This window comes from Chlorocebus sabaeus, chromosome 20 (genome assembly GCF_047675955.1).
Source record: "Chlorocebus sabaeus isolate Y175 chromosome 20, mChlSab1.0.hap1, whole genome shotgun sequence".
Classification (NCBI taxonomy): domain Eukaryota; kingdom Metazoa; phylum Chordata; class Mammalia; order Primates; family Cercopithecidae; genus Chlorocebus; species Chlorocebus sabaeus.
Window position 1 is genome coordinate 5,497,385 of NC_132923.1, and position 26,150 is coordinate 5,523,534.

General features: G+C 40.8%; 1 protein-coding gene across 5 annotated transcripts; it reads left to right on the forward strand.

The window, feature by feature from the left end:
- Positions 1–366: 366 nt before the first annotated feature.
- FCRL1 (Fc receptor like 1) lies at positions 367–24,745 on the forward strand. 5 transcript variants are annotated; one of them, XM_007976642.3, is made up of 11 exons: positions 367–504; positions 13,681–13,701; positions 16,711–16,977; positions 18,157–18,444; positions 18,628–18,906; positions 19,240–19,356; positions 20,723–20,750; positions 22,048–22,130; positions 22,352–22,423; positions 23,164–23,195; positions 24,119–24,745. In XM_007976642.3, exons 1-11 carry the CDS (start codon positions 468–470, stop codon positions 24,188–24,190), a joined length of 1,296 nt encoding a protein of 431 aa, XP_007974833.1. In that variant the 5' UTR covers positions 367–467; the 3' UTR covers positions 24,191–24,745. The 5 variants fall into 5 exon arrangements, with proteins under 5 accessions (XP_007974833.1, XP_007974834.1, XP_072864350.1 ...); XM_007976643.3 differs by having other exon boundaries at positions 23,167–23,195; XM_007976646.3 differs by having other exon boundaries at positions 415–504; positions 16,791–16,977.
- Positions 24,746–26,150: the final 1,405 nt, after the last annotated feature.

Sequence of the window (26,150 nt, forward strand, 5' to 3'; positions counted from 1 at the left end):
GGCGTAGTGGGACCATATTGCTGGACAAGAAGAATGTGCTGATTAGAAACAATCCAGGAGACATCCCTATCAAAGGTGAAAAGTGTTGTAGATGTATCAAAGATGAAATTCAGCAGGACCATAACCTGATGAGACTCATCAAAGTAGGAACCTGCCTTTAGAAAACTTCCTTTGAAATATCCGAATTCTTGAAAAAGTCCCTCAAATATTGATGTGTACTATTATCTGCAACTTGTGGAATTGAATCAAACTGTATTTAAAAAGGAGCATCTTTAATTTTCTCAGCCTTCATAGAAGAGGAAATGGAGACTGGTCATTGGAGGGCTCTTCTTCCTTCTACTTCTGCTGAAGGGTAACTTCTGATCTCAACTTCCTCAAACCTCTGATGAGCTGCTGCTGCTCGACTCTCAGGTGCATTGTTTTTTTGACGAGAGGCATCTCTAGGTACCATCCCTGACCTGGTCTTCATGCTGCCGAGGCTGTTGCTGTTGCTGTTGATCTGTGGTGAGTTGGATGACTCAGAGCAGGGTATGGGATGCATTCACGCTTGGGCTCTGTTTCCTGAAGGGCTGTAAGGACTTCTTAGGATTAAGGTTCTGTCAGGTAATGCTCAGGGATGCTCAGATCTCCACTTCCATTGAGGGCTCAGAGTCAGGCAAAAAGTTGTAGATACTTCAAAAAGCCAGAATTTTCAAAAAAAAACTATCATTTCAGTTTTTATGTCATAGGAAGTGTTCCCTGTCTGTCTTCCTGTCCATCAATAATTGTCTTTGTTCTTAGTGTTTTCAACAGCTGCCAAAAAAAAAAAAAAAAAAAAAAAAAACCTACATAATAAATTGACCTCTGAATTCCTTGCCCTTCTTACTACCAACATTATTTCCTTTTATCCCTCTCTGACTCCCCATTCTCACAGTCAAACCTTAGAACTTATCATCCTATGATCCTTTGTTTTCAGTATACATCCCCTGCCGCCCCCGGTAAGTTGTGTTTCTAGCTCACTTTCTCCCGCACTCTATTTCCAACAATTACCCCAGGACTACTTTTCCATTATCAGTGACTACACTTCATGTGCTCACTTCTCATGGTACTCAGCTCAGATTCTGCAGCTCACCACACAACACTCCCTCGAGTACACCTTCATCTCTTTTCCCCCATAGCACTCTCAGGTTTACACGCCTTTATGCATGCTTCAGTCCCAGGCATAAACAGCTGAATGGGATTTTCTTTTGAAACACACAACCCTGCTGACTTATCCCCTTTTAAGTGTAGGACCCCTGAATCTCAGGTAGCCAGCAGCAATGCCAGGCAATTATCCTACATGTTCATAATCCATGCTGCTCCATGATCACTATTGCATACCTTATCCTGTCACCTCAAACTTCTCTGTTCACTCTCATTGTATAATCTTGCTTCATATTTCATTGAGAAAATAAAAGCAGTCAAAAGAAAACTCTCTCATCTTTCTGTCGCTGTCAACCTACTCACCTCTGCATTCACATACACTGCCTTCTCTTCCCCTACCACGAATATATTGCCCCTCATCCTGTTGATGACAAGACTCTCCACTTGTGCATTGGGCCCAAGACCCTCTTACTTTCTCAAAAACTTTGCTCCATCATCAATATGTTTCTTCGATCTAAATTATTCTCATAAGTATACAAATATGCTACAGTACCTTTTATTAAAAAAATATGTGAAATATTATTCACATATAACACAATTCACCATTTAAGCTATACAATCCAGTGGTTTTTAATTACAATCACCGAGTGGTGCAACTATTACCACAATCATTTCTGGAAAGTTTTCATCACCAAGAAATAACTCCATACCCACTAGCAGGCATCCCCAATTTTTTTTCCAACTCCCTCACCTATACTCACTGCTCTATCCAGTGGCCACATGCAATCATTGTCTACTTTCTGTCTCTCTATATTTGTCTATTCTGGACACCCCCCCCCCGTATCTAACTGTAATTATATACCCATTGAGCAACATTTTCCTCATTCCTCCTTCCCCACTATTACCCAAGCTTCTTGTAACCACCATTCTGCCCTGTCCTTCTATGAAATCAACGTTTTTAGATTCCACATGAGTGAGAGAGTGCAGTACTTGTCTTCCTGTGCCTACCTCATTTCATTTAACATAATATCCTTCAGGCTAACCCATGTTGTTGTAAATGATAGGATTTCATTATTTTTATGGCTGAATAGCATTCCATCATGTATATATACTGCATTGTGTTTATCCATTAATTTTTTGATGAACATCTACGTTGATGCTGTCTTGGCTATTGTGAATAGTGCTGCAATAAATGTGGGACTGCAGATGTCTCTTTAACATGCTGCTTTAATTTCCTCTGGATACATGTCCAGTAGTGGGATGGCTGAACCATATGGTAGTTCCATTTTTTATATTTTAAGAGCCTTCATACTGTTTTCCATAATAGCTGTTCTAATTTACAGTCCCACCAACAGCACATGAAGATTCTCTTTTCTACACATCTTTGACAATACTAGTTCTCTTTGGTCTTTTTGATTATAGTCATTCTCACAGGTATGGGGTAATATTTCCTTGTGGTTTGATTTGCATTTTTCTGATGATTAGTGATGTTGGGCATTTTTTAATATACTTGTTGGCCACTTGCATGTCTTCTTTTGAGAATTAGACCATTGTTAACAGGGTTGTTTTCTTAGTATTGTTTGAGTTTTTATGTATTTTGGATGTTAATTTTTCTCAGATTTATTGACTGCAAGTACTTTTTCCTATTTTGTAGGTTGTCTCTTCACTCTGTTGATTATTTCTTTTACTATGCTGAAGCCTTTTGGTTGTGTGTAATCCCGTTTGTCTATTTTTGCTTTTATTGCTTTTGCTTTTGAGGTCCTAGCCAAAAAATCACTGCCAAAATCAGTGACATAGAGCTCTCCCCCATGTTTTCTCCTAGTAGTTTCAGTTCAGGGTCATACATTTAAGTCTTTCATCCATTTGGAGTTGATTTTTGTCTATGGTGAGAGATAAGAATCTAATTTCGTTCTTCTGTAAGTGGATATCCAGTTTTCCTAACACTATTTAGTGATGTCACTGTCCTTTCCACATTATGCATTCTTAACACCTTTGTTGAAAATCAGTGAGCTATAAATGTGTGGACTTATTTCTGGGCTCTCTATTCTGTTCCATTGGTCTGTCTGTTTTTATGCCTGTACCATGCTGTTTTGACTATTACAGGTTTGTAGATTATTAGAGTTTTGAAGTCAGGTAGTGTAATATCTCCAGCTTTTCTTTTCTTCAAGGTTGTTTGGCTATTCAGGGTTTTTTATTTGTTTGTTTGTTTGTTCCATACAAATTTTAGGATTGCTTTTTCTATTTCTGAAAACAATGTCATTGGTATTTTGATAGAGATTGCATTGAATCTGTAGATGATTCTGGGTAGTATTGACATTTTAACAATATTTATTCTTCCAATCCGTGAACATGTTATATCTTTCAATTTATTTGCATCTTCTTTAATTTCTTCATTAATGTTTTATAGTTTTCGCTATGAAGATATTTCATCTCCTTGGTTAAATTTATTCCTAAGTATTTTATTATTTTATAACTATTGTGAATGGGATTGTTTTCTTGATTTCTTTTGCAGGTAGTTCACTATTAGTATATAGAAACACTACTGATTTATATGTTTTGTCTATCTATCTATCTATCTATCTATCTATCTATCTATCTATCTATTATCCAGCAACTTCATTGGTGAAGTTGATGCCCAAATCAGTGACATAGAGCTTTATCACTTATTAGATGAAATTTTGTTGGTGAAGTCTTTAGAGTTTTCTACGTATAAGATTCTGTCATCTGCCAACAGGGACAATTTAACTTCTTCCTTCTCAATTTGGATGTCCTTTCTTTCTTTCTCTTGCCTAATACTTTGGGTAGGACTTCCATTATTATGTTAAATAGTAGTGGCCAAAGTGGACATCTTTGTCTTTTCTAGATTTTAGAGAAATGCTTTCAACTTTTCCCCATTCAGTATGATATTAGCTATAGACTTGTCATATATGACCTTTATTATGTTGAGGTACATCTCTTCTACACCTAATTTTCTGAGAGTTTTTAGCATAAATGGATGTTGAATTTTGTCAAATGCTTTTTGTGCACGTGTTGAGCATGTGATTTTTATTCTTGATTTTGTTAATGTGATGTATCATGTCTATTGATTTGCATGTTGAACCATTCTTTCATCCCTGAAATGAATCCCATTGATCATGGTAAATGAATTTTTTAAATGTTCTGTTGAATTTGGTTTGCTGGCATTTTGTTGAGAATTTGCACATCTATGTCCATCAGAAATATCAGCCTGTTCTTTTTGTTGTGTTTTTGTCTGGTTTTGGCATCAAAGTAATATTGGCCTCTTAGAATGAGTATGGAAGTGTTTTCTTCTTTTAATTTCTTTGAAATCGTTTGAGAGTAATTGGTATTAGTTCTTTAAATGTTTGGTAGAATTCAGCAATAAGCTATCAGGTCCTAGGTTCCTTTTTGATGGAAGACTTTTTTATTACTGATTGAATTCCCTTAGTTATTATTGGTCTGTTCAGATTTTTTATTTCTTCATAATTCAATCTTGAAGTTATATGTGTGCAGGAATTTATCTATTTCTTCTAAGGTACCAATTTCTTTGCATATAATTGTTCACAATAGTCTCTTATAATCCTTTATCCTTTATAATCTGTGATGTCAGCTGTGATGCCCCCTTTTTATCTCTGATTTTATTATTTGAATTTTATCTCCTTTTTCTTATTTAGTCTGACTAGTTTGTCAATTTTGTTTATCTTTTTAAAAAAACTGACTCATTTCATTGATCTTTTGTATTGTTTTTCTAGTCTCTATTTCATTTATTTCTGCCAAGTCTTTATTATTTCCTTCCTTCTACTAATTTTGGGCTGAATTTGTTCTTGTTTTTCTAGCTCCTTGAGGTGAAACGTTAGGTTACCTATTTTAGATCTTTCTTCTATTTTTGATGTAGGCATCCATTGCTATAAACTTCCCTTTTAGAATTGTTTTTGCTATATTTCATAGATTTTTGTATGTTGTGGTTCCATTTTTATTTGCCTCAAGAAATTTTAAAATTTCTTTTTAAATTATTTTTCATTGACTCATTGGTTCTTTGGGAGCATGATGTTCAATTTTCATGTATTTGTGAAGTTTCTGAAGTACCTTGTGTTATTGATTTCAAGTTTTATACCATTGTGGTCAGAAGATACTTCATATAATTTCAATCTTTTTAAATTTGTTAAGACATTTTGTTTCCTAAAATACAATCTATCCTTGAGGATGTTCCATGTGCAGACGAGAAAAATGTGAATTCTGCAGCTATTGGGTGAAATGTTCTATAAATGTCCATTAGATCTATTTTGTCTACAGTGTAGTTTAAATTTGATATTTATGTGTTGATTTTCTGTCTGGATGATTTTCCATTGCTGAAAGTGGAGTGTTAAAGTCCCCTACTATTATTATATTGCAGTCTATATCTCCTTTTAGATCTAATAATAATTGCTTTGTATCTTTGGGTGCTCTTGTGTTGGATGTATATATGTTTAAAATCGTTTATATCTTGTTGATGAATTCACCCCTTTGTCATTATACAGTGGCCTTCTTTGCACCTTTTTATAGTTTTTGACTTAAATTCTATTATATCAGATATAAGCATAGCTATTCCTGTTCTCCATTTTCATGGTATTTCTTTTTCATCCTTTTACTTTCTGTCTATGTATGTCCTTACAGGTAGAGTTTCTTGCAGGCAGAATATAGTTGGGTTTTGTTTTTAAAATCCATTCAGCCACTCTATATTTTTTAATTGAATAATTTAATCTATTTACATTCAAGGTTACTATAGATATGTACGGACTTACTCCTGACATTTTGTTGAGTGTTTTCTAATTGTTTTGTAGATCTTTCATTCCTTTGTTTCTCTCTTGTTATTTATCTTTGTGTTTTGGTGGATTTTTTGAAGCACTAGGCTTTGATTCTTTTCTCTCTCTCATTTATGTGTCTGCTGTCAATTTTTTCTTTGCAGTTACCATGAGGCTTATATAAAAAATATTATAGTTATAATAGACTACTTTAAGCTGATAATAACTTAACTTTGGTCTAGACATTTTCCATTGCCCCCATAATTTATATTTTTGTTGCCTTATGTTACATATTTTATACTGTATATTTCTTAACAACTTATCACAGCTGTAGTTATTATTGACCATTTTCACTTTTAACCATCATACTAGAGATTTGAAAGATTTACAAATCACCATTACAGTAATGAGATTTTCTGAATTTAATGATCAATTTACCTCTATCAGTTAATTGTATACCTTCACATGTTTTCATGGAGTAATTATTGTCCTTTCACTTCTGGTTGAAACACTCTTTTATGCAGTTACTTTAAGGCTTGTCTAATGGTCTTGAATTCCATCAGCTTTTGCTTGTGTGGGTGAGACTTTATTTCTCCTTCATTTCTGAAAGACATCTTTTCTCCGTATAGTATTCTTGCTGAAAGTTTTCTTCTTTCAGCACTTTGAATATATCATCTTATTATTTCCTGGCCTGCATGATTTCTGGTGATAGATCTGATGATACTCTTATAGAAATTCTCTTATGTGTGACTTGATGTTTCTTCTGTGTTTAGAATTCTGTTTCTATCTGACCTTTAACAATTTGTTTATAATGTACCTGGAGAGGACCTCTTCGGGTTAAATCTATTTGGGGATTTTTGAACTTCATGGATCTGGTTGTTCATATTCATCCCAAGACTTGAGTAGTTTTCAACTACTAGTTTTTCAAATATGCTTTCCATCACTTCCTCTATATCTTTTTCTTCTACTACTCTAATAATACAAATATTTGCTCACTTAATGGTGTCCCAAAAGTCCTGTAGGCTTTTTTCATTAAAAAAAAAATTTTCCTCAGCTATCTGGGGTACTTCAAAAGATCTGTATTCAAGTTTAGAAATTCTTCTTCTTGCCAGGCGCAGTGGCTTAAGCCTGTAATCCCAGCACTTTGGGAGGCTGAGACGGGCAGATCACGAGGTCAGGAGATCGAGACCATCCTGGCTAACACGGTGAAACCCCGTCTCTACTAAAAAATACAAAAAACTAGCCGGGCGAGGTGGCGGGTGCCTGTAGTCCCAGCTATTCGGGAGGCTGAGGCAGGAGAATGGCGGGAACCCGGGAGGCAGAGCTTGCAGTGAGCTGAGATCCGGCCACAGCCACTCCAGCCTGGGTGACAGAGCAAGACTCCGTCTCAAAAAAAAAAAAAAAAAAAAAAAAAAAAAGAAGAAATTCTTCTTCTTTATCTGGTTTACTGTTGAAACTCTCAATTGTAATTTTTATTTCATGCATATAATTTTTTAGCTCTATGATTTCTGTTTGGATTATTTTCATGATAGCTATCTATTTTCAAATTTCCTCTTTAGGTCATAAATTGTTTTCCAGATTTTATTGAACTTTTCATCTGTATTCTCTTATAAGCCAGTGAGTTCCCTTAAGATTATAATTTTGAATTTTTTAGGCAATTAATAAATCTCCAGTTAGTTATTGGAAAATTGTTTTGTTCTTTTAGTGGTGTCATGTTTCCTTGCTTTTTCATGTTTGTTGTGTTCCTGCTTTAACATTTGTGCATCCAGTGCAAGAGTCTCCTCTTTCAATTTTAGAGTAGCTTTTGTAAGAAAAGACTTTCACCTGCAGATTGATCCTAGGGCACCAATGGATCCTTAGTTGAGGAAGGTGCATTGGTGTGGTTCCAGGTGAGCATAGTAGTGTGGTCTCTGTGTAATTTCTTCAGCAGTAATCAATGTCAGCAATGCTTGTGTGTGCCTCAGTGTCCTAGACTGTAGGAGTTTCTGGGAGTGGTGGTTGGCAGGATAGATTGTTACAGTTCTCAGTGGCAAGAGCTTTAGGGATCTTCTTGTTCTTTTCCTCATAGACCCTCATACCTGAGAGGGTCTCTTTTGGTGTTCGTTCTCAGCATGGGTCACAGGCAGGCATGGTAGTACTGTGTTCCAGGGCACAGATGCTCGAGGTGGTTGTGGTCCTGCACTCATTGTCCTGCACACAGTGCCACTGCTGTGGCATCTGTGCCTGGATGTAGATTCATTGTCTTAGGCATAGATGGACACAGCTCTTCCACCAAGGCAAATAATGTGACTCTGAAGCACTCTCCAGTATCTCAGGCCCAGTGGGGAAGTCAAGGGGCAAGTTTGTAGCTGTGACTTTAGTCCTGGGGGGTCAAGATACAGCACTGTTATGACTCTAAGGATAAAGGGCTTTCCAAAGGCTCAGACACTGGGAAGCAGATCACAAGTACAAATCAAATCCCAGAGTCAATGGACACAGTGGCAACTTAGGCACCAGGAGAGAGTGTATTACATAGTGGTGACTCTGAACCCTGGAGTGGTGGGACACAGTAGTGGCCTTGGCTCTATGATGCCAGGTGTAGTAACAGCAAAAATCCTGGAATGGTGATAGGATGCAGTTGTGGCTTCAGCTCTGGAGAGCAGGGAACAGGACAATATTGGGTTCACTCCCCCATATCACATCATCACACCAAGGAAATGGTGTGCCTCAGCAGCTCAGGCTTCAGAGGGCTAGTCCAGATCCAGGCAGGACACTTAGGTTGTTTGACCAGGAAGGGCAGAGTAATACAGATTGGCAGGTGGTGTGTTTCCCCAGGGGTGAGGTGCCAGGCTGGTTTTCACACCAAGGGGGCATGCAATTGGTCTGCTGGCTCAGCTGTGGCTTCCCTAGGGGCAGGATGCCCAACTGGGTCATATGCCAAGGAGGCAAGCACATGGCTGGTTTTCTGGATAAGACTTGACTTCCCCACTGGGCAAGACAGCCTGTTCCTTGGCAGGGCAGACTGTCATCTGGACTCAAGTGACAGGATCACAGCTGTTTCCCTGAGCCTAGATTTTGAGTCCCTGGGGTTGGGGCACTGAAGCCACTAGGATGAAGAAAATGGAGTGCTTCCTAGACAGCTTGTTCCCATGGGTTAGGAAGCAGGGCAGCTTGGCTAGCAGATGGTGTACTACTGTGTGTAAGCATGATGCAATGATGGTGAAGCCTCAAGGATGAATAGATGCAGTGACTACTGCCCCCAAGAACAGAACACACTCTAGTAGTTGCTCTAGTTTTAAGATGGTGCTGTGCAGTACTAGCTTGGGTCATGGGATGGGAGGAGCCACAATATGGGCTCTTACTCTAGCATAATGCAGCCATATGAACTCCAGGCAGATTCCAAAACTGGACTTAGGACCTGTGAGAACTGTAGGATTCTCCAGCAACAAAGACTGCCAGTGTCCACAGATATAATGGGGACTTCTGGGGGCTTCTTTACCTTTTGTTTTCGGGAAAAACACCTTCTAGGCCTGAATCCCAGCCTGCATTCCAAGCTGATCCTGACTGAGGAGACAGGGTTGCAGAGGCAGGGTGTTCCATTGCCTTCTTTATGTAGCCATCCTGAGTTTCTGTGCTCCACAAGGTTTCTGCCACTCCCCTGCTGTACTTCAGTGCTCTCCTTTAGACACTCCAGTCAAAATGTAGTTGTTTCCTTATTGTTTCAGTGTATTTTAGGAGGAAAGGGGATGAGTAATAGACACGTCTAGTCAGCCATCTTGCCAACATCACCGACAATGTCTTTTCCCTTAAAATAATAGAAATATGGCTTCCATTTACTACACCATTTTTCTGTCTCCCTTTATAAAGTTTTCAGTGCACTAGATGTGGTGGCTCATGCCTGTAATCCCAGCACTTTGGGAGGCTGAGGCGGGAGGATCGCTTGACACCAGGTGTTTGAGACCAGCCTGGACAACATAGTAAGATCTTGTCTCTACAAAAGATAAAAAATAAAGATAAAAAATAAACAGTGTAGCATGGTGGCACATGCTTGTAGTCACAGCTACTTGGGAGGCTGAGGTAAGAGGATCACTTGAGCCCAGGAGGTTAAGTCTGCAGTGATCTGACCTCCAGCCTGAGTAACGGAGCAAGATCCTGTCTCAAAAAAATAAAATAAAGCAAAACATAAAGTTTTCAGTGAGTTGCTGTCTTTGCTTCACTTTCTTTCATTCTTTATTTAATATTTATTTTTAATTTACATTACATTAAGATTTACTTTTTTGAAACACCGTCTATAATTTTTGACAAAGATTTAGAGCAACATAACCACCAGCAGAATCAAAATACAGGACATTTTTATCCCTTCAAAAATTTCCTGGCTGGACGCAGCGGCTCAAGCCTGTAATCCCAGCACTTGGGGAGGCCTAGGCAGGTGGATCACCTGAGGTCAGGAGTTCGAGACCAGCATGGTCAACACGGTGAAATTCCATCTCTACTAACAATACAAAAATTAGCCAGGTGTGGTGGTCCATGCCTGTAGTCCTAGCTACTCAGGAGGCTGAGGCAGGAGAATTGCACGAACCTGGGAGGTAGAGGTTACAAATGAGCTGAGATCATGCCACTGCATTCCAGCCTGGGTGACAGAGTGAGACTCTGTCTCAAATAAATAAATAAATAAATAAACAAATAAATAAAAGAAAAAAATTTTCTTATGCCCTCAATCCCTTTTATAGTCAAATCTTCCCCCATTCCTAACCCCTGGTAAACTCGTCTAAGTCCTTGTAGTTCTTCCTCACTCTTCCTTGAACCCACTTAAATCAGTCTTTCATTCTTACCATTCCATTGAATTGTTCTTGCACATAGCATCAACCATCTTTATGTTGCTGCATCCAGGGGTCAATTTTAATTTTTTATTTTACTCAATTTCTCAGGGGCATTTGATCACTCTTTTTTTGGAAATACTTTTCACTTGGCTTCTGGAATATCATAGTCTGCTGGTTTTCTTTCTAATTCAGTATCTGTTGCTTTTCAGGTTCTTTGCTAAATTATTTAATTTTTTTAGAGTTAGGGTCTGACCCTGTTGCCCCAACTGAAGTGCAGTGGTATGGTCATGGCTCATTGTAGCCTTGAATTTCTGGTCTCAAGTGATGCACCTGCCTCAGCTCCATGAGTAGCTGGAACCGGAGACACATGCAACCACACTCAGCTAATTAAAACAATTTTTTGACCGGGTGTGGTGGCTCACATCTGTAATCCCAGCACTTTGGGAGGCCAAAGCAGGTGGATCACCTGAGGTCAGCAGTTCAGACCAAGCTGACCAACATGATGAAACCCAGTCTCTACTAAATAAAAAAAAAAAATTAGCTGGTTGTGGTGGCACATGTCTGTAATCCCAGCTACTTAGGAGGCTGAGGCAGAAGAATCCCTTGAACCCGAGAGGATGCAGTGAGCCGAGATTGTGCCATTGCACTCTAGCTTGGGCAAGAAGAGTGAAACTCCATCCCCCTCAACAAACTTTTTTTTTTTTTTTCATTAATTTATTTGTTTTTTGCCGCCCAGGCTGGTCTCAAACTTCTGGCCTCAATCAATCCTCTCACCTCAGCCTTCCAAAGTGTTGGGATTACAGTCATAAGCTACGGCGTCTGGCTTGGATCCTTTGCTGACCTCAAAATGTTGGATATCCTCAAAGTTGATACCTAGACTTCATCCATACTCACTTCCCCAAATTATATAATTATGTCACCTCATGTGCCACTTAAAGCTTAAATGCAAGCTTATTTCTCCAGCTTTGACCTCTCTTTTAAATACCTCTTACATTCTGGTATCTAATAGACATCTTAATAAACATCTTAAACTTAACATCAGGTGTTTAACAGGCATCTTAAACTCAAACAGATCTCTTGATCTTCCACCTGTACTACTACCACCCCAAAACTTAACCTGTTTTCCCCCACAACTTCTCCAATTCAGGAAATGTCACAACCATTCTTCCAGTTTCTGTGGCCAAAAATCTAAGAGTCATACTTAATTCTCCTCTCTCTCCTTTTGCACTTTCTATTTAATCCATAGCAATTCCTATTAATTCTACTTTTAGAATTTATACTAAAGTCTGACCATTTCATATCACCAGCACTGTCTAATCTGAACCACTATCTTTACTCCCCTACACTAAATTCCCACTAATGTTCTCCTTGCTTTTCTTGCACTTCTATACTGTTTTCCTCACAGTGTCAGAGTGATATTGTAAATTAAGTAAGAACTATCCATAGTTCCCCATCACACCTAGAATGAAATCCAAAACTATTGCCAAGTCCATAAAGTGCCCATGACTGGACCCTTCCTATTTCTCAGACACCGATAACGAACCCTTGCCCCCTTACTTGGTCAGCTCCAGGCGCCCTTGCCTTCTCATTCCTCCTTGTACAAGCGTATTTCCTCCTCAGGATACTTGCATTTGATGTTTTCTCTGCCACAGATGCTCTTTCCCAAATATTCAGAAGACTTGTTTCCTGATTTCATTTAGGTTTTTACTGAATCTATCTAAATCTATCTAAACAGTTAAGACCATCTTAAGATGCTCTGTATCTTATTTCTTTGCTTTATTTTTCTTAGAGCACCAATCACTCTCTGAAAGAATGTTATATACTTATTTTTAAATTGGCTCTCTCCCACTGTACTATAAATTTCTTGACATCAAAGATCATCATTCATGTTCACTCCCATCACTTCAGGGCCATGCACAGTGTCTGGCATACAGTGAGCACTTCAGATTATTTGTTGAATGGATAAATGTATAAAATATGATTTTATAGTATCTCCTATCGATACTTTTCTCTTACCTAAGGAACTAATTATTCAAGTAAACATTTAACCTAAGAAAAAGTAAGTGTCTCAAACCAAACATGGCTAAAATAGATAATAGTAATGACACAATATTTACTGAATAAGTAAATTCCAGGCACTAGTCTAAGCTCCTTAAGATTATCAGTTTATTTAAGCTTTACAAAAACTCTGTGAGGTAGGTGCTACTATTATCTACACTTTACAGACAAGGAAACTAAAGCACAGAGCGGTGAAACATTTCTCCCACAGTCACACAGCTTGTAAGAGGAAGAGCCAGTACTCAAATCTGTGTCATCCAGCTACAAAGCCTGCATTTTCCCCAGAATTATTTTTTCTTCATCATTGAGCCATAATATTATGGTCAAATCCTTTGGATATAAGAGAATTTTTGGAGAAATTTGAATTCCTTTTCTGTACCTAAGCCTCCTTTGATCTGAAATTGGTAAACAAAGGGTCTCTATGCTTTGAGTATGAGGCTTTGCACTCTCCTTGCCTGACTCTGTTGTTCCCATGAAACAGTCAATACAAAGCTGGACCCTCAAGACTTTTGAGAGGAGGAGATGGGAGTGGGAATAAGGAACTTGAAGAGGGAGCTGCTAAGTAATTAGTAAAGACGCCACCTCCTAATCACAGACAACACAAGTCATTGGCAATTACTTTCTGATCATAAAAAAGAGCCATGTGTTGTTCTGTGGGTAGGTGCTCTGTGGGTGATGCAGAATGTGGGGAAAGGAGCAGAGAGAAAGAAGAAAAGAAGCGGGGGTAAGATAAGGAGGGAGGAAGAGAAGATGAAAGAAGGAAGGGGAGAAGAGAGAACGAGGGAAGGAGGGAGGAAGAGAGAGATGCAGGGAGGGTACAAGGGATGGAGGGTGCGGTGCTGGGGAAGCTCTCGGAGGATTTAAACTTTGGAGATGTGTGGGATTTGCTGCTCTGTACTGATCTCTGCTGAATTCTCTCCCAGCTCCACTCTGTGAACCCGCCGGTGAGTTGCACTTCCTTTTCTTCTTCAAGGTCTGTGGGTATTTTGTTACTTAGGTCAGCACAGGAGGCCTGCGGATTGCTGTCTTAGCAGCCCCTTCCTGCCCAAAACATATCAGGGTGACAACTACTGAGGTGTACAAACATCAGTGACTCCCTTGGGCCTGGGCTGCTCTGTCTTCACATCAGTCTCTGCACCTGACACACGTCTGCTCAGTGGAGTGAATAGGTCTTGCTCTGACCTTCTCAAGAACACAGTCTTATTTCTGGGAAGTCCCAGCACAGGGAGGGAGACACTGTTTGCACAAGGAAGGCAAAGGGTGCTGAAGATTCACGCTAGAAGCATCTCTGTCCTCCCAGCCTCAGGAGCTCCAATTCCCAGTTGTGCTCCTCGGCTGGGTGTATCACCATGGGTGATGAAGGAAATGCCGAAATCACGCATCCACGGAGAGCATTAGAGTGAATCCTCCAGCCATGTGTGGAATGAAGTAGTACTGCTGCCTCCTTCCTATTTTTAGCTCTCCTCTGCAGCCACACCTGTTACCCCAACTCATTTTCTCTTTCAGACTCTGGTTTATGCAAACTTACTTCATTGCTCTGATCCTGACTCAAAGTCTTACCTTTACCAGAGGAGGAGAGTAGAGACTTCCTTTCCCCACCAAGGACTCTTCATTAGATCATGCTCAATGTTAAAAATGTAAAAATTGCTATCTTGTGCAGAAAAGACTAGCCACAGAGTTAAAAGAGATTGTCCTGCCACCTCAAGAACATCAGCTGCAAGTGCAACTAGGGAACACAAGTTCTCAAGTACCCTAGCAATTCCTGTGACCAGAAAGATTCAGAGAGATTCAGAGTCAGTCTAGCCTTCCAGGTTCCTTATCTAATGTTTGTCCAAGTCTAACTCACGACTTGTATTAATACCATGCATGCCTTTTGTCTGGTCTCATCTTTACCCCTAAGCCCAAGTGCCCAATCCCAGCCTAAGCAGAAATCCAAAGCCATATTAAAGATGAGGAAACCAAGTTTCTGTCACCAGGTATTTTCCAGATAGTCTCTGCTATCTAAGAATTATCTGAAACAAGTTCTGAGCTATAAGACTGAGTTCCAGACCCTTGCAATCCGCCCTGTCCAGTTTCCCACTTCATCACCACTCTAGCCTCATTGAGAACAGTGGGTTACAGACGCCCAAATACTAAATGCCCCCTCGCTTTTTTTTTTTTCTGAGACAGAGTCTCACTCTATTGCCCAGGCTGAAGTGCAGTGGTGTGATCTCAGCTCACTGCTACCTCTGCCTCCTGGATTCAAATGATTCTCCTGCCTCAGCCTTGGGAGTAGCTGGAACTACAAATGCACGCCACCATGCCTGGCTAATTTTTGTATTTTTAGTAGAGACAAGGTTTTGCCGTGTTGGCCAGGCTGGTTTTGAACTCCTGACCTCAGGTGATCCACCAGCCTTGGCCTTCCAAAGCAGTGGGATCACAGCCGTGAGCCCCCATGCCTGGCCTAAATACCTTTTTATTTATTGCCCTGCCTAGCTCCAAGAGCTGTGCTACTGGTCAGTCTTCTGGGGACCACAGTTTTCCAAGGAAAGACAGTGACTCTAAGATATTCCATGCCTCAGGACAAAGCAAATATTCTAGTACTATGGATGGAACTGATGTTTAAAAGTTTCCAAAAAAAAAAAAAAATTCAGCAGAAAAAAACTTAGAGATTACAGATATTGAACTAGGAATCACCCCTTAGTAATCCAAAGCACTTGTCATTTTCATCTGGTGAGGAAAGAAAGAAGTTTTGTCTTAGGGAAAGTATAATATTTTTCAAGAGGCAGAGGCTCTGAGGGTTGAATAAAGAAATGTCCACACAGCCCATCTCTATTAGGTGTTGTGACATTTCTATGGGCTGCTGCAAACTGGGGAGATGAGGAGAGAGCAGAGCACAACTTTATCATCTTATCACCAGAAAAGAGCCCCAGGCCAGGAGCGGTGCCTCACCCCTGTACTTAGTACTTTGGGAGGCCAAGGCGGTAGGATCACTTCAGCCCAGGAGTTTGAGACGAGCCTGAGCAACATAATAAGACTTTGTCTCTAAAAAAAAAAATAAATAAAATGAGCTGGGCTTGGTGGCATGTGTCTCTAGTCCCAGTTACTTGAGAGGCTGAGGTGAGATAACTGCTTGAGCCCAGGAAGTTGAGGTTGCAGTGAGCTGAGATAGCATCACTGAACTCTAGCCTGAGAGTCAGAACATGATCCTGTCTCAAAAAAAAAGAAAAAGAAAAAAAAAAAAAAGAAAAGAAAAAGAAAAAAAAAAGAAAAAGAAAAGAGCCCCTAATACCCCAAAGGATTAAATTAGCTCTTTAGATCATGGTTTCTACAGAGGTTTGTAGAGAAGCTGTGTGGATGATGGGTACTGGGCATTTCCAAGCAAATACACCCCATTGCTTCTAATGGAAACAGCAATAATAGGGGCAGGACAGAGTCAGCAATGAGGGGATTAGATTCTCCTATGTCTTTCCTGGACAGATCAACCCTGCAGGTCCCATATTCTGTTTTTGAAAAAGATAGTGTGGTTCTGAGATGCCAGGGGAAAGGGAACAGAAGAAGATAATGAATATGGCTTACAAGGATAAAAGAAGCATATTCACTTTGAATAAAACTTCAAGCTTCACCATCTCCAATGCCAACTCCAGTGACAGTCTTCAATATTATTGTACTGGCTTCAAGAAAGGTACTTTTGGTTTATGGATAGGAACTTCAAAAAATAATAAGATCCAAGTTAAAGGTAAGGGTTACTTTCTGCAAGATAACACTGCAAAGGGGCAGGATGTACCAGGCGTGAGCAGGGTGAGTTCATGGAAGGCCCATGGGCCAGTGCGGGGTGGTGGAGGCATGTGGAGTGGCCTGTGTATCCAACTGGCTGTTTCTTTGAGTCTTGTTGGCAAGTGCTGTGACACAAAGTGCCTCTTACCAGAAACTCTGAACTCCGTTAATCATTTGTGTTTAATTCCTCTCTCTAGAGCTGTTGTTGATAGTCAGCCCCTCCCATCCCACAGAGGGGAGCCCAGTGACCCTGACGTGTAAGATGCCCTTTCTACAGAGTTCAGATGCCCAGTTCCAGTTCTGCTTCTTCAGAGATGCCCAGGCCTTGGGCCCGGGCTGGAGCAGCTCCCCCAAGCTCCAGATCGCCAACATGTGGAAAGAAGACTCAGGGTCCTACTGGTGCGAGGCACAGACAATGGCATCCAAAGTCTTGAGGAGCTGGAGATCCCAGATAAATGTGCACAGTGAGTGTCAGTGGGGTCAGTCTGCCAGGATAGGCTGAGAAGAGCAGTGGCAAGAGGCTAATCCTCACTGTTATGGGTTATATCTCTGCAAGAGTAGGAGCTGTTTGAAAGATATTCCTGAGTTTCTCTCATTATTAGGATCCTTAAGGGATCTTCCCTTATTCAGTCTGTTTCCATTCAGGCAAACAGAGAGTATTTAGGAAACCCTTACTGTGTGTCTTCACTGTGCTGGAGGGTGTGGGAGAAGAGCTGCATAATGTTTGGTCCCTGACTACGTGAAGTTGATGCTCAGCCAGCACTCTGAATGACTAGGGTTAAATATGTGACGCTGCATTGTGTAGGACTGGCTGTCGACTACAGACAAGGGGGATAAAGGACTGAGGTACTCAGAGAAGGCTTTGCCGAAGGAATGTGTAGAATAGGTTACCGGAGCAGGGCTTATGGAAGGGCAGTTGGAGCTTGATTTCCAAAATATAGAAAGAAAAGAGTGCTTTGTAATTCATCTTGTTATTCCACGTCAGCGTTGACAATTCCAACATCCTCTGCCATTCTATCATGCCATGAAGCAAATGTCTAATACTTCCAAAAGGCTGTGCTCTCCCACACTTGTTAAAAACTCAATACTGGTGAAACTGGACCACCACCAGCACAATAATCATTGAGCAGTTTATACATGGCAGTCCCTATCTTAATGCTTCACAGATATTGTGTAATTGTGAACCCTCCAACTGCAGGAGATAACTGTCATTACCAGCAATCTTTTACATATGGGAAATTGTATCTCAGAGAAGTTGAGTAATTTGATCAAGCACACACGGCGAGTAAAAGAGTTGGAACCACTCTTCAAACAAGGCAGTTCGATTTACAATTTGGACTTATAATCACTTTACTATACTATTGTGCCTTGAAAAAATGAAAGTTTGAGAGATTAGGGTAGTGGAAGTCACACTGTTCTAAGGAGAGAGCTGATGCTACACCTTCTATAGTAATACTATGGTGTCTTTCTTATCCTATCACCATCACCCAACCAATCAGCAGACCCTTCCCCCTCACCCAAATTAAGCTATATATGTCATTGACTTCACTCATGCTCTTTGCTTTCAGGACTATCACATCTACTTACTGTCTTTGAAACTCTCCCTACTCAGGGTCTTCATATGTCATCTTCTGTTCACACAGGGGTCCCTGTTGCTGATGTGAGCTTGGAGACTCAGCCCCCAGGAGGACAGGTGATGGAGGGAGACAGACTGGTCCTCATCTGCTCAGTTGCTATGGGGACAGGAGACATCACCTTCCTTTGGTACAAAGGGGCTATAGGTTTAAACCTTCAGACAAAGACCCAGCGTTCACTGACAGCAGAGTATGAGATTCCTACAGCAAGGGAGAGTGATGCTGAGCAATACTACTGTGTAGCTGAAAATGGCTATGGTCCCAGACCCAGTGGGCTGGTGAGCATCACTGTCAGAAGTAAGTTCCACTACCCTCCATTCAGCCAGCCAGTCACAAACTGGGCTCCACGTTTCCCTGGGGCACACAAAGTTTCCCTGGGGCATGCTGAGGAAGTTCAATGGGGCTGAGCATCGGTGGGCAGGGATTATGGGTTTACTGCATTGTCAGAGACTGTCTCTTACAGCCTACTATCTCCCTTAGTCCCAGTGTCTCGTCCCATCCTCATGCTCAGGGCTCCCAGGGCCCAGGCTGTGGTGGGGGATGTGCTGAAGCTTCACTGTGAGGCCCTGAGAGGCTCTCATCCGATCCTGTACTGGTTTTATCATGAGGATGTCATCTTGGGGAGCAGCTCAGCCCCCTCTGGAGGAGGAGCCTCTTTCAACCTTTCCCTGACTGCAGAACATTCTGGAAACTACTCCTGTGAGGCCAACAATGGCCTAGGGGCCCAGCGCAGTGAGGAGGTGACACTCAACTTCACAGGTATAGCTCAGGCTATGGAACTGTGTTGGTCAATGTCTCCTTCCCAGCATCCTGGGAGAGTTTTGCTGGTTCCACTATGCTTCCGGCGGTGTGCTACCAACGGTGGGGCCTCTGTGTGAGGTGCTGTCATGAGTGATGTATCGGAGGGGCGTGGAGAACTCAAGGTTGGGTGCCTCTCTTCTCTTTTCATAAATGTGATAAACCACAAGTCCCCAGACAAATAAATCGCCACTTGGAAGAGCAGACCTTGGGTACAACCCACACCCAAGATGTCTGCTCTCTAAGCCCCAAGCCCTTCCTCTGAGCAGATCATGCACAAGTCTCTCCCTCTAGTGCCTACTGGGGCCAGAAGCAATCATCTTACCTCAGGAGTCATTGAGGGGCTCCTCGGCACCCTTGGTCCTGCCACTGTGGCCTTATTATTTTGCTACGGCCTCAAAAGAAAAATAGGTTAGTTTTTAAAAAAGAATGGCATTTTGTTACTGTGATCTTTGTTTTCACTGAAATTGTGACATGTATACCGCAAAAGATGTATATGCTGTTAACCACCTTGCCTGTGAATCTGCCAAAAACCCCAGCAGATAGGAACAGTGCCTATTAACATAGTGTAACATTTTTGGTAAAGTTCTCCACCCCTCATGTGCTATCAATTGAGGTTCGAGTGATATTTTGTGCTTCTGTGATTTAACTTTTATACAAAAATGTAATGATTTGGCCAGGGGCGGTGGCTCACGCCTGTAATCCCAACACTTTGGGAGGCTGAGGTGGGCAGATCACGAGGTCAGGAGATCGAGACCATCCTGGCCAACATGGGGAAACCCCGTCTTTACTAAAAATAGAAAAATTAGCTGGGTGTGGTGGTGCATGCCTGTAATCCCAGCTACTTGGGAGACTGAAGCAGAAGAATCACTTGAACCAAGCAGTCGGAGGCTGCAGTGAGCTGAGATCGCACACTGCACTCCAGCCTGGTGAAAAAGCAAGACTCTCTTTCAAACAAACAAACAAACAAACAAACAAATGTAACTATTTAAAATAATTTGCCACAAAAGAGAAATATGGTTAGCAGTTCCAGCTATCCTGACTATGTCCCAGTACTAAAGTCAGTGCATCAATTCTTAGTCACCTTCAAGTATTGTCACATGCTTTTTCTTCTCTCTGAAATGCATGTTCACACGTCCACATGTTCTACTTATTGCTGGAAATTTCTCAACTTTCCTCTGAAATGTCATTTTTTCCAAGAGGCTTTGCCTGGCCTGCACAGCCTGCAATTGTCCTCTCCTGTTATGAGTTCCAAGTTATTTAGATTCACATGTTATCACAATTGGTAATTACATATTTATTTATATATTTAACCTTGGTCTCCTCTTCACTGAGGAAGTTGGAGACAGGGCAAGAGAGGACACTACGAGATTCTCATTTAAATTCCAAGCTTTTCTGACATCTTTGGGTACCTCACACCATCTATAGCATGGTTATGGCAGCACCTGCCTCCAAGGACTTTTGTCACAATAAGATTGGGTGGTGTGGTTGTAAAACAAAACCAAAACATACAATAAATGTACAAGTTTAGAGACTTGGGTCCCAGATCCTAGATCTGGTACTAACTGGCTTTGGGAATCTCACTTAATTATTCAGGACTCGAGTTTCCGTCTGTGAAATGAAGGCTCTGGAAATAATTGCCAGGATGTCTGCTGGGCACACAGTGGCACCCACAATGGGCATCTAAGCATGAGGCATATCCCTGTGCAGGGTGTATAAGAGCACTGACAGTGAGGGTTCTTCCATTTATGTGTATGCTCATTTGTTTGTTTTGCAGGAAGACGTTCAACCAGGGATCCACTCAGGTGAGGCCTGTTTTCGCTATATGTGCCAATAATGCGGAAAAATCTATTTTAAAAATAGATTTAGATTTGTTCTCTCCTGAACTTTTTTTTCTGTTTTGTTATACCCAGAACTCACTCCTGAGTTCTCCTACTGGCAGCTTTGAACAATTCATCGTCACTTCCCTTCTTTTAGATTTCGTACATTAACAATTTTAAATCTTTTTGTCATTTTTCCTATTGATCCCTTTCAATACCACTGCAGAATATTAAAATCACATTGCAGCTGGGCACGGTGGCTCACACCTGTAATTCCAGCACTTTGGGAGGCTGAGGTGGGTGGATCACCTGAGCTCAGGACTCCAGACCACCCTGGGCAACATGGTGAAACCCCATCTGTACCAAAATACAAAAAATTAGCTGGGCATGGTGGTGCATGCCTGTAGTCTTAGCTACTCAGGAAGCTGAGGCAAGAGAATCCCTTGAGTTTGAGAGGTGGAGGTTGCAGTGAGCCAAGATGGCACCACTGCACTTTAGCCTGGGTGACAGAGCGAGACTCTGTCTCATAAATAAATAAATAAAAATAAAATCACATAGCTTTCACCAGGATCATGCATTCATTCAATCAGTCAACCAATATTTGAGGATCTGTAAGCCATTCCGTTGAGTGCTGAGAGGTGTGAAAATATAAAAAACTCTTGAAAGTTTTAAAGTATTTTAGGGTAGGTAAGATACATGTACATTTCTGGAATGTAAGACAGACAGGAATAAACATACCGAACAGTTATTGGTGAAATTCTTTAGATGTTTAGAGGAGGAAAATATTTTTTAAAATACTCCCATCTAGAGATACCAATGTTTAGTTGTCTTTTTAATATAATGTATTATCATTTATGCCAACAATAAACAGATTTTTTTTTTTCAAATGAGAGTAGCACTCTTTCACTGGTACCTGCACAAGAAGAAGCATTTTCTTTTGCCCCTTCCTCAAGTTGCTTGTTCTGCCAAGCGAAGTGTTTTCCATCTGGAGTGAGTCAATATTTATTCGTTCAATATTTAGGGAGCACTCATGATGCAAATGACACTATTCTGGGAATGGGCAATACCATGCCTTACGCTCATGTGCTTGGTCTGCAGTGCCCCACAGCCTGTGCAGAGGGCCATGGCTCGTGCCACACTGCTGTGCCTTCTAGCTGCTCATTTCCCCATAACTCAGTATTCTCCTCAGGACCATTTGTCGTAGGCTTCTCTCCTTCAGTGTGATGTCTGCATTATCTGGGATGTAATTTCAGATAAGTAACATGTGTCTCTGTGTTTGCAGGAGCCTTCCCAGCCCTGTACCCCAAGAGTTCCCCTACCTCAACTCACCTACCCCAGGACAGCTACAGCCTACATATGAAAATGGTGAGCCTTTCCAAATGACCCAGGCCAAAGTTGGTACAGCAGGCTTGGGAAGTGACAATGGGATAACATCTGCTAGCCAGACCTGACTTTGCTGTGCCCCAGCCTCTACTGCAAACAAATGACTCATCTGTCTTCATGGCTGTGACAGGTGGAAGGTATGGAGTAATTTTAAAGACAGGAATCAGGAGCTGTGTCATGAAGTCTCCTTCCTTCTCTTGCAGTGAATGTTGTAAGTGGGCACGATGTTTATTCGTTGGTGTACTATAACCAGCCGGAGCAGGAATCAGCAGCAGGTGAGACACGGGGGAGTAAATTCGTCTCTAACTTTTGTCTTTCCTAGAACCAAGAGAACAATCACTGGCTGTGCATGGCAGACAACAGCATTCCTCAGAGCAGAAGGCTGTGAGCATCACTGTGTATACTTAATGGCTGTCCTTGGGTCTGGAGCTACCTTGAGTAGAGCCCAGAGCTAATGCTAAGGTTCTTTCTTTTCTCTGGGGCTGGGCTTTCAAATTTCTTAAATTATAGTCACTTAGAAAGAGCAAAAATCCCATTATGGCCTGCCTCTTCCCAACCTCCCAACACAATGGAGGTAAAAACATGTAGTTAACAATAAGGTGTCATTGTAAGGCCTACATTTTATGCCTCACTCCTCAGTCATGTGGCAGCATCAGAGGTGATGGCTTCTGCCTGCCCTCTTTGAGTAGCCTGACACGCTCCTCATAACCCCAGCACAGCTGCCTAGCTGGTGCTCTTGTCCCATCCTACACATGGTCGGCCCAGAATAGCTGAGACGTATAAAGGCCCTTCCTGGCATAGGGGCTCTACTTACCTTCCCACCCCCAGGCTGCCAATTTTCCTCTGGCTACTAAGGGAATCACACTTGTGATAAACAGAAAAACAAGACAGAAAATATTAATGGAAATCAATTAATGGGAAATAGATGGGAGAGGAAGAAGCTTTTCTTAACACAAGTTTAATGAAGGACTTTAAATGTAAGTGGAATGTCATAGCACTTGCCTTTTCTCCGCAGCAGAAACCCTGGGGACACATACGGAGGACCAGGTAAGAGTCTCTATTGTTCTCTTCTCCATGTTCTTTCTTTCTTCTGGGGACTGGTTCTCAAACTTCTTAAATTGTAGCCACTTAGAGCAAAAATCCCATGGTCTACCTCTTCTCTATCTCCCAACGCAATTGAGGTAAAAACATGTAGTTACAACAATAAAGGGTCATTGTACAAGGAAATTTTGGAGGATTACAACTTCACTTACTTTAGCAATGCACACATGAATGATTTTTAGTTAAACTAGAGTGCATACCTAGTCTCAAAATTCTATTTATTGGAAAATCTTTATCCTCAAATATTATTGAGCCATACATCCATCACTTTGTATTATAAGGTTAACCAAACAATCTACAGCAACTAAATTAATATTGAACAAACCTAAGTTAATAGTAATTTGTGTCACTAAAAATTAGCATTTGGTAAACTTTGAATAATTCAAGATATCGCTGATACAAAAACACTTCCTTAAAACTGCAGAAATTCCAACTCTGTGCATGTGTGCAAAAACAGTAGGTGCTTTGCAGTTTTGTCTAGTGTAGTGTGGCAGCCAAATATCTCAGGACAAAATTCAAATCCTTGGTAAACTCCAGTGACATGCTAAATTTAATTTATGAACATAAAATTCTGACAACCTTTTAAAAGATGACAGCCCATGGGGCTGCCAAACAATGGCCCATAAGAATGAGGAAAGGCATTTTATGTTTGCATCAGTTTGCAGCTTATCAGGATCATCTCTGTAGTCCACCAGTGGGATACAGGCACTCTGAAAATGCTGGCCTTGGACCACAGTTTTTCAAGAGGCCCTGATTTTTGCATTGTGTGATGAGCCATGATAAGATGCATCCAAGCTGACTGGGGAAGAGGACCAGCGGAGGCATATTCTGCTTGTCTTCCCTGTTCTAGTCTTAACCTTTGCTTCCAGGTTTCCTTAGACATCTATTCCAGGCTGAGGAAAGCAAACATTACGGATGTGGACTATGAAGACGCTATGTAAGGTTATGGAGGATTCTGCCCTTTGAAAACCATCCATGACCCCAAGCCTCAGACCTGATATGTTCTTCAGAGATCCTGGGGCATTAGCTTTCCAGTATACCTCTTCCGGATGCTATTCTCCGTGGCACTATTCCTTCATCTACTGATCTACTGTGAAGTGAAGTTGGCGCAGCCCTAAAGAAACTACCTAGGAGAACCATAGACACAGGAGTGACAGGAACTTTGTTATCAGAACCAGATTCCTGCTGGCTCTTTTGAGAAAGGTCAACTTGTGCTCTTCTATTTACAAGAGAAAACAGGATGGAATAAAATAAATTAGGATCTTGGGGTGGAGGGACAGTGAAGCTTAGAGCACATGAACTCAAGGTTAGTGATTCTGCAGGACTTCACCGAGAGAGCTGTGACCATCATCATTCAGTCCAAGTGCTTTCTCTGCCCAGACAGCACAGAACTCCAGCCCTGCCACTTACATGGGTCATCGAGTTTCCTAAAATATGATTCTATTTATTTTGAGTCACTGTTACCAAATTAGAATTAAAACAAAGTTACATAAAAAGTTATTGTGATTACACTTAATTTTAGTCACATATTCTGTATATATAGGCCAACCTATACCACATCCAAAATTATGTATCTACTACAGCCCCTAGAAGTTTTATGAATATAGTGTGTCTTTTTTTATTCACAAAATTTTTGAAATCTTGGTAATATGGTTTGAAGTCTGTATCTTATTTTTTCTTTTTTAAATTTGAGACAGGGTCTCACTCTGTCACCCAATTTGGAATGCAGTGGCACAGTCTCGCCTCACTGCAACCTCTGCCTCTCAAGCTCAAGCAAACCTCTCACCTCAGCCTCCTAAGTGGCTGGGACTACAGGCACATGCCACCAAATCTGGCTGATTTTCGTCTTATGTACAGACCAGATGTCACCATTTTGCCCAGACTGGTCTCAAACTCCTGGGCTCAAGCAATGTATTTTAATTTTAAAACAACCAGACACTCATTCTTATGAATGAATAAACATTTGGAGGTATATAAAGTAAAAAGTTAAAGTCTTTCCTGTAAGTTAACACAAATGTTTACTATTGCTAAAACCTTTACAGGTAGCTCTCTAGATAATTTTCTATTTTTGTGTACATACTTCTACATACATGTAAGTATATATAAACATTTAGAAGTCTACCTATCTAACAAACTATCATGAAATATTTTCAAATAGATCTATTATACTGTTTTAAAAGTCTCAATAGTAGTGTGTTATATAGATAAATCATAACTTTTTTCTTTTTTATTGTAGTAAAGATACATAACATAAAATTGATCATTTTAACCATGTTTAAGTGTACAGTTCAGTGGCATTAAGTACTATCATAATATATTTTAATCCTTCTCACCACTGGTGGACATTAAAGAGGTTCCAAAAAAATTCATATTATAAAAACAAAGTTCAAACAAATGTCTTTGTACAAGCATATTATGCACTCCTGCTGGACTATCTGAAGGATAAATTTGTAAATCTAGTATTGCTAGATTATGCATATTAAATATTCTTGTTAAATAGTCTTCAATGTCTCTAAGGTAAGCCTGTGTCAATTTATATCTCCACCGATAACATCTGGGAAATCAGTTTGTGGGGTGTGTTCGTTAGTTCTCACATTGCTAACAAAGACATACCCAAGACTGGGCAACTTACAAAGGAAAGAGGTTTAATTGACACACAGTTCCAAATGGCTAGAGAGGCCTCCGGACACTTACAATCATGGCAGAAGAGGAAGCAAACACGTCCTTCCTCACATGGCAGCAGGAGAGAGAAAGAGTCCTGTGTTCAGCCTTTGCCCATTTTCTATGTCATTTGTGTTTTTCTTACAGTTTTTATAGGAACTATTTATTAAGGTATAATTTATAACAGTGAAATACACAGATTTTATGTGCATAGTTCCATCAATTTGACAAATGTATGCA

Bases quoted from the DNA above. Each gene is read 5' to 3' on its own strand.
- FCRL1 (XM_007976642.3), top strand. From the start codon at position 468: ATGCTGCCGAGGCTGTTGCTGTTGCTGTTGATCTGTG. The intron at 19,357-20,722 runs GTTAGTTTTTAA...TTTGTTTTGCAG, and splicing joins CGGCCTCAAAAGAAAAATAG to GAAGACGTTCAACCAGGGAT. The intron at 20,751-22,047 runs GTGAGGCCTGTT...CTGTGTTTGCAG, and splicing joins TCAACCAGGGATCCACTCAG to GAGCCTTCCCAGCCCTGTAC.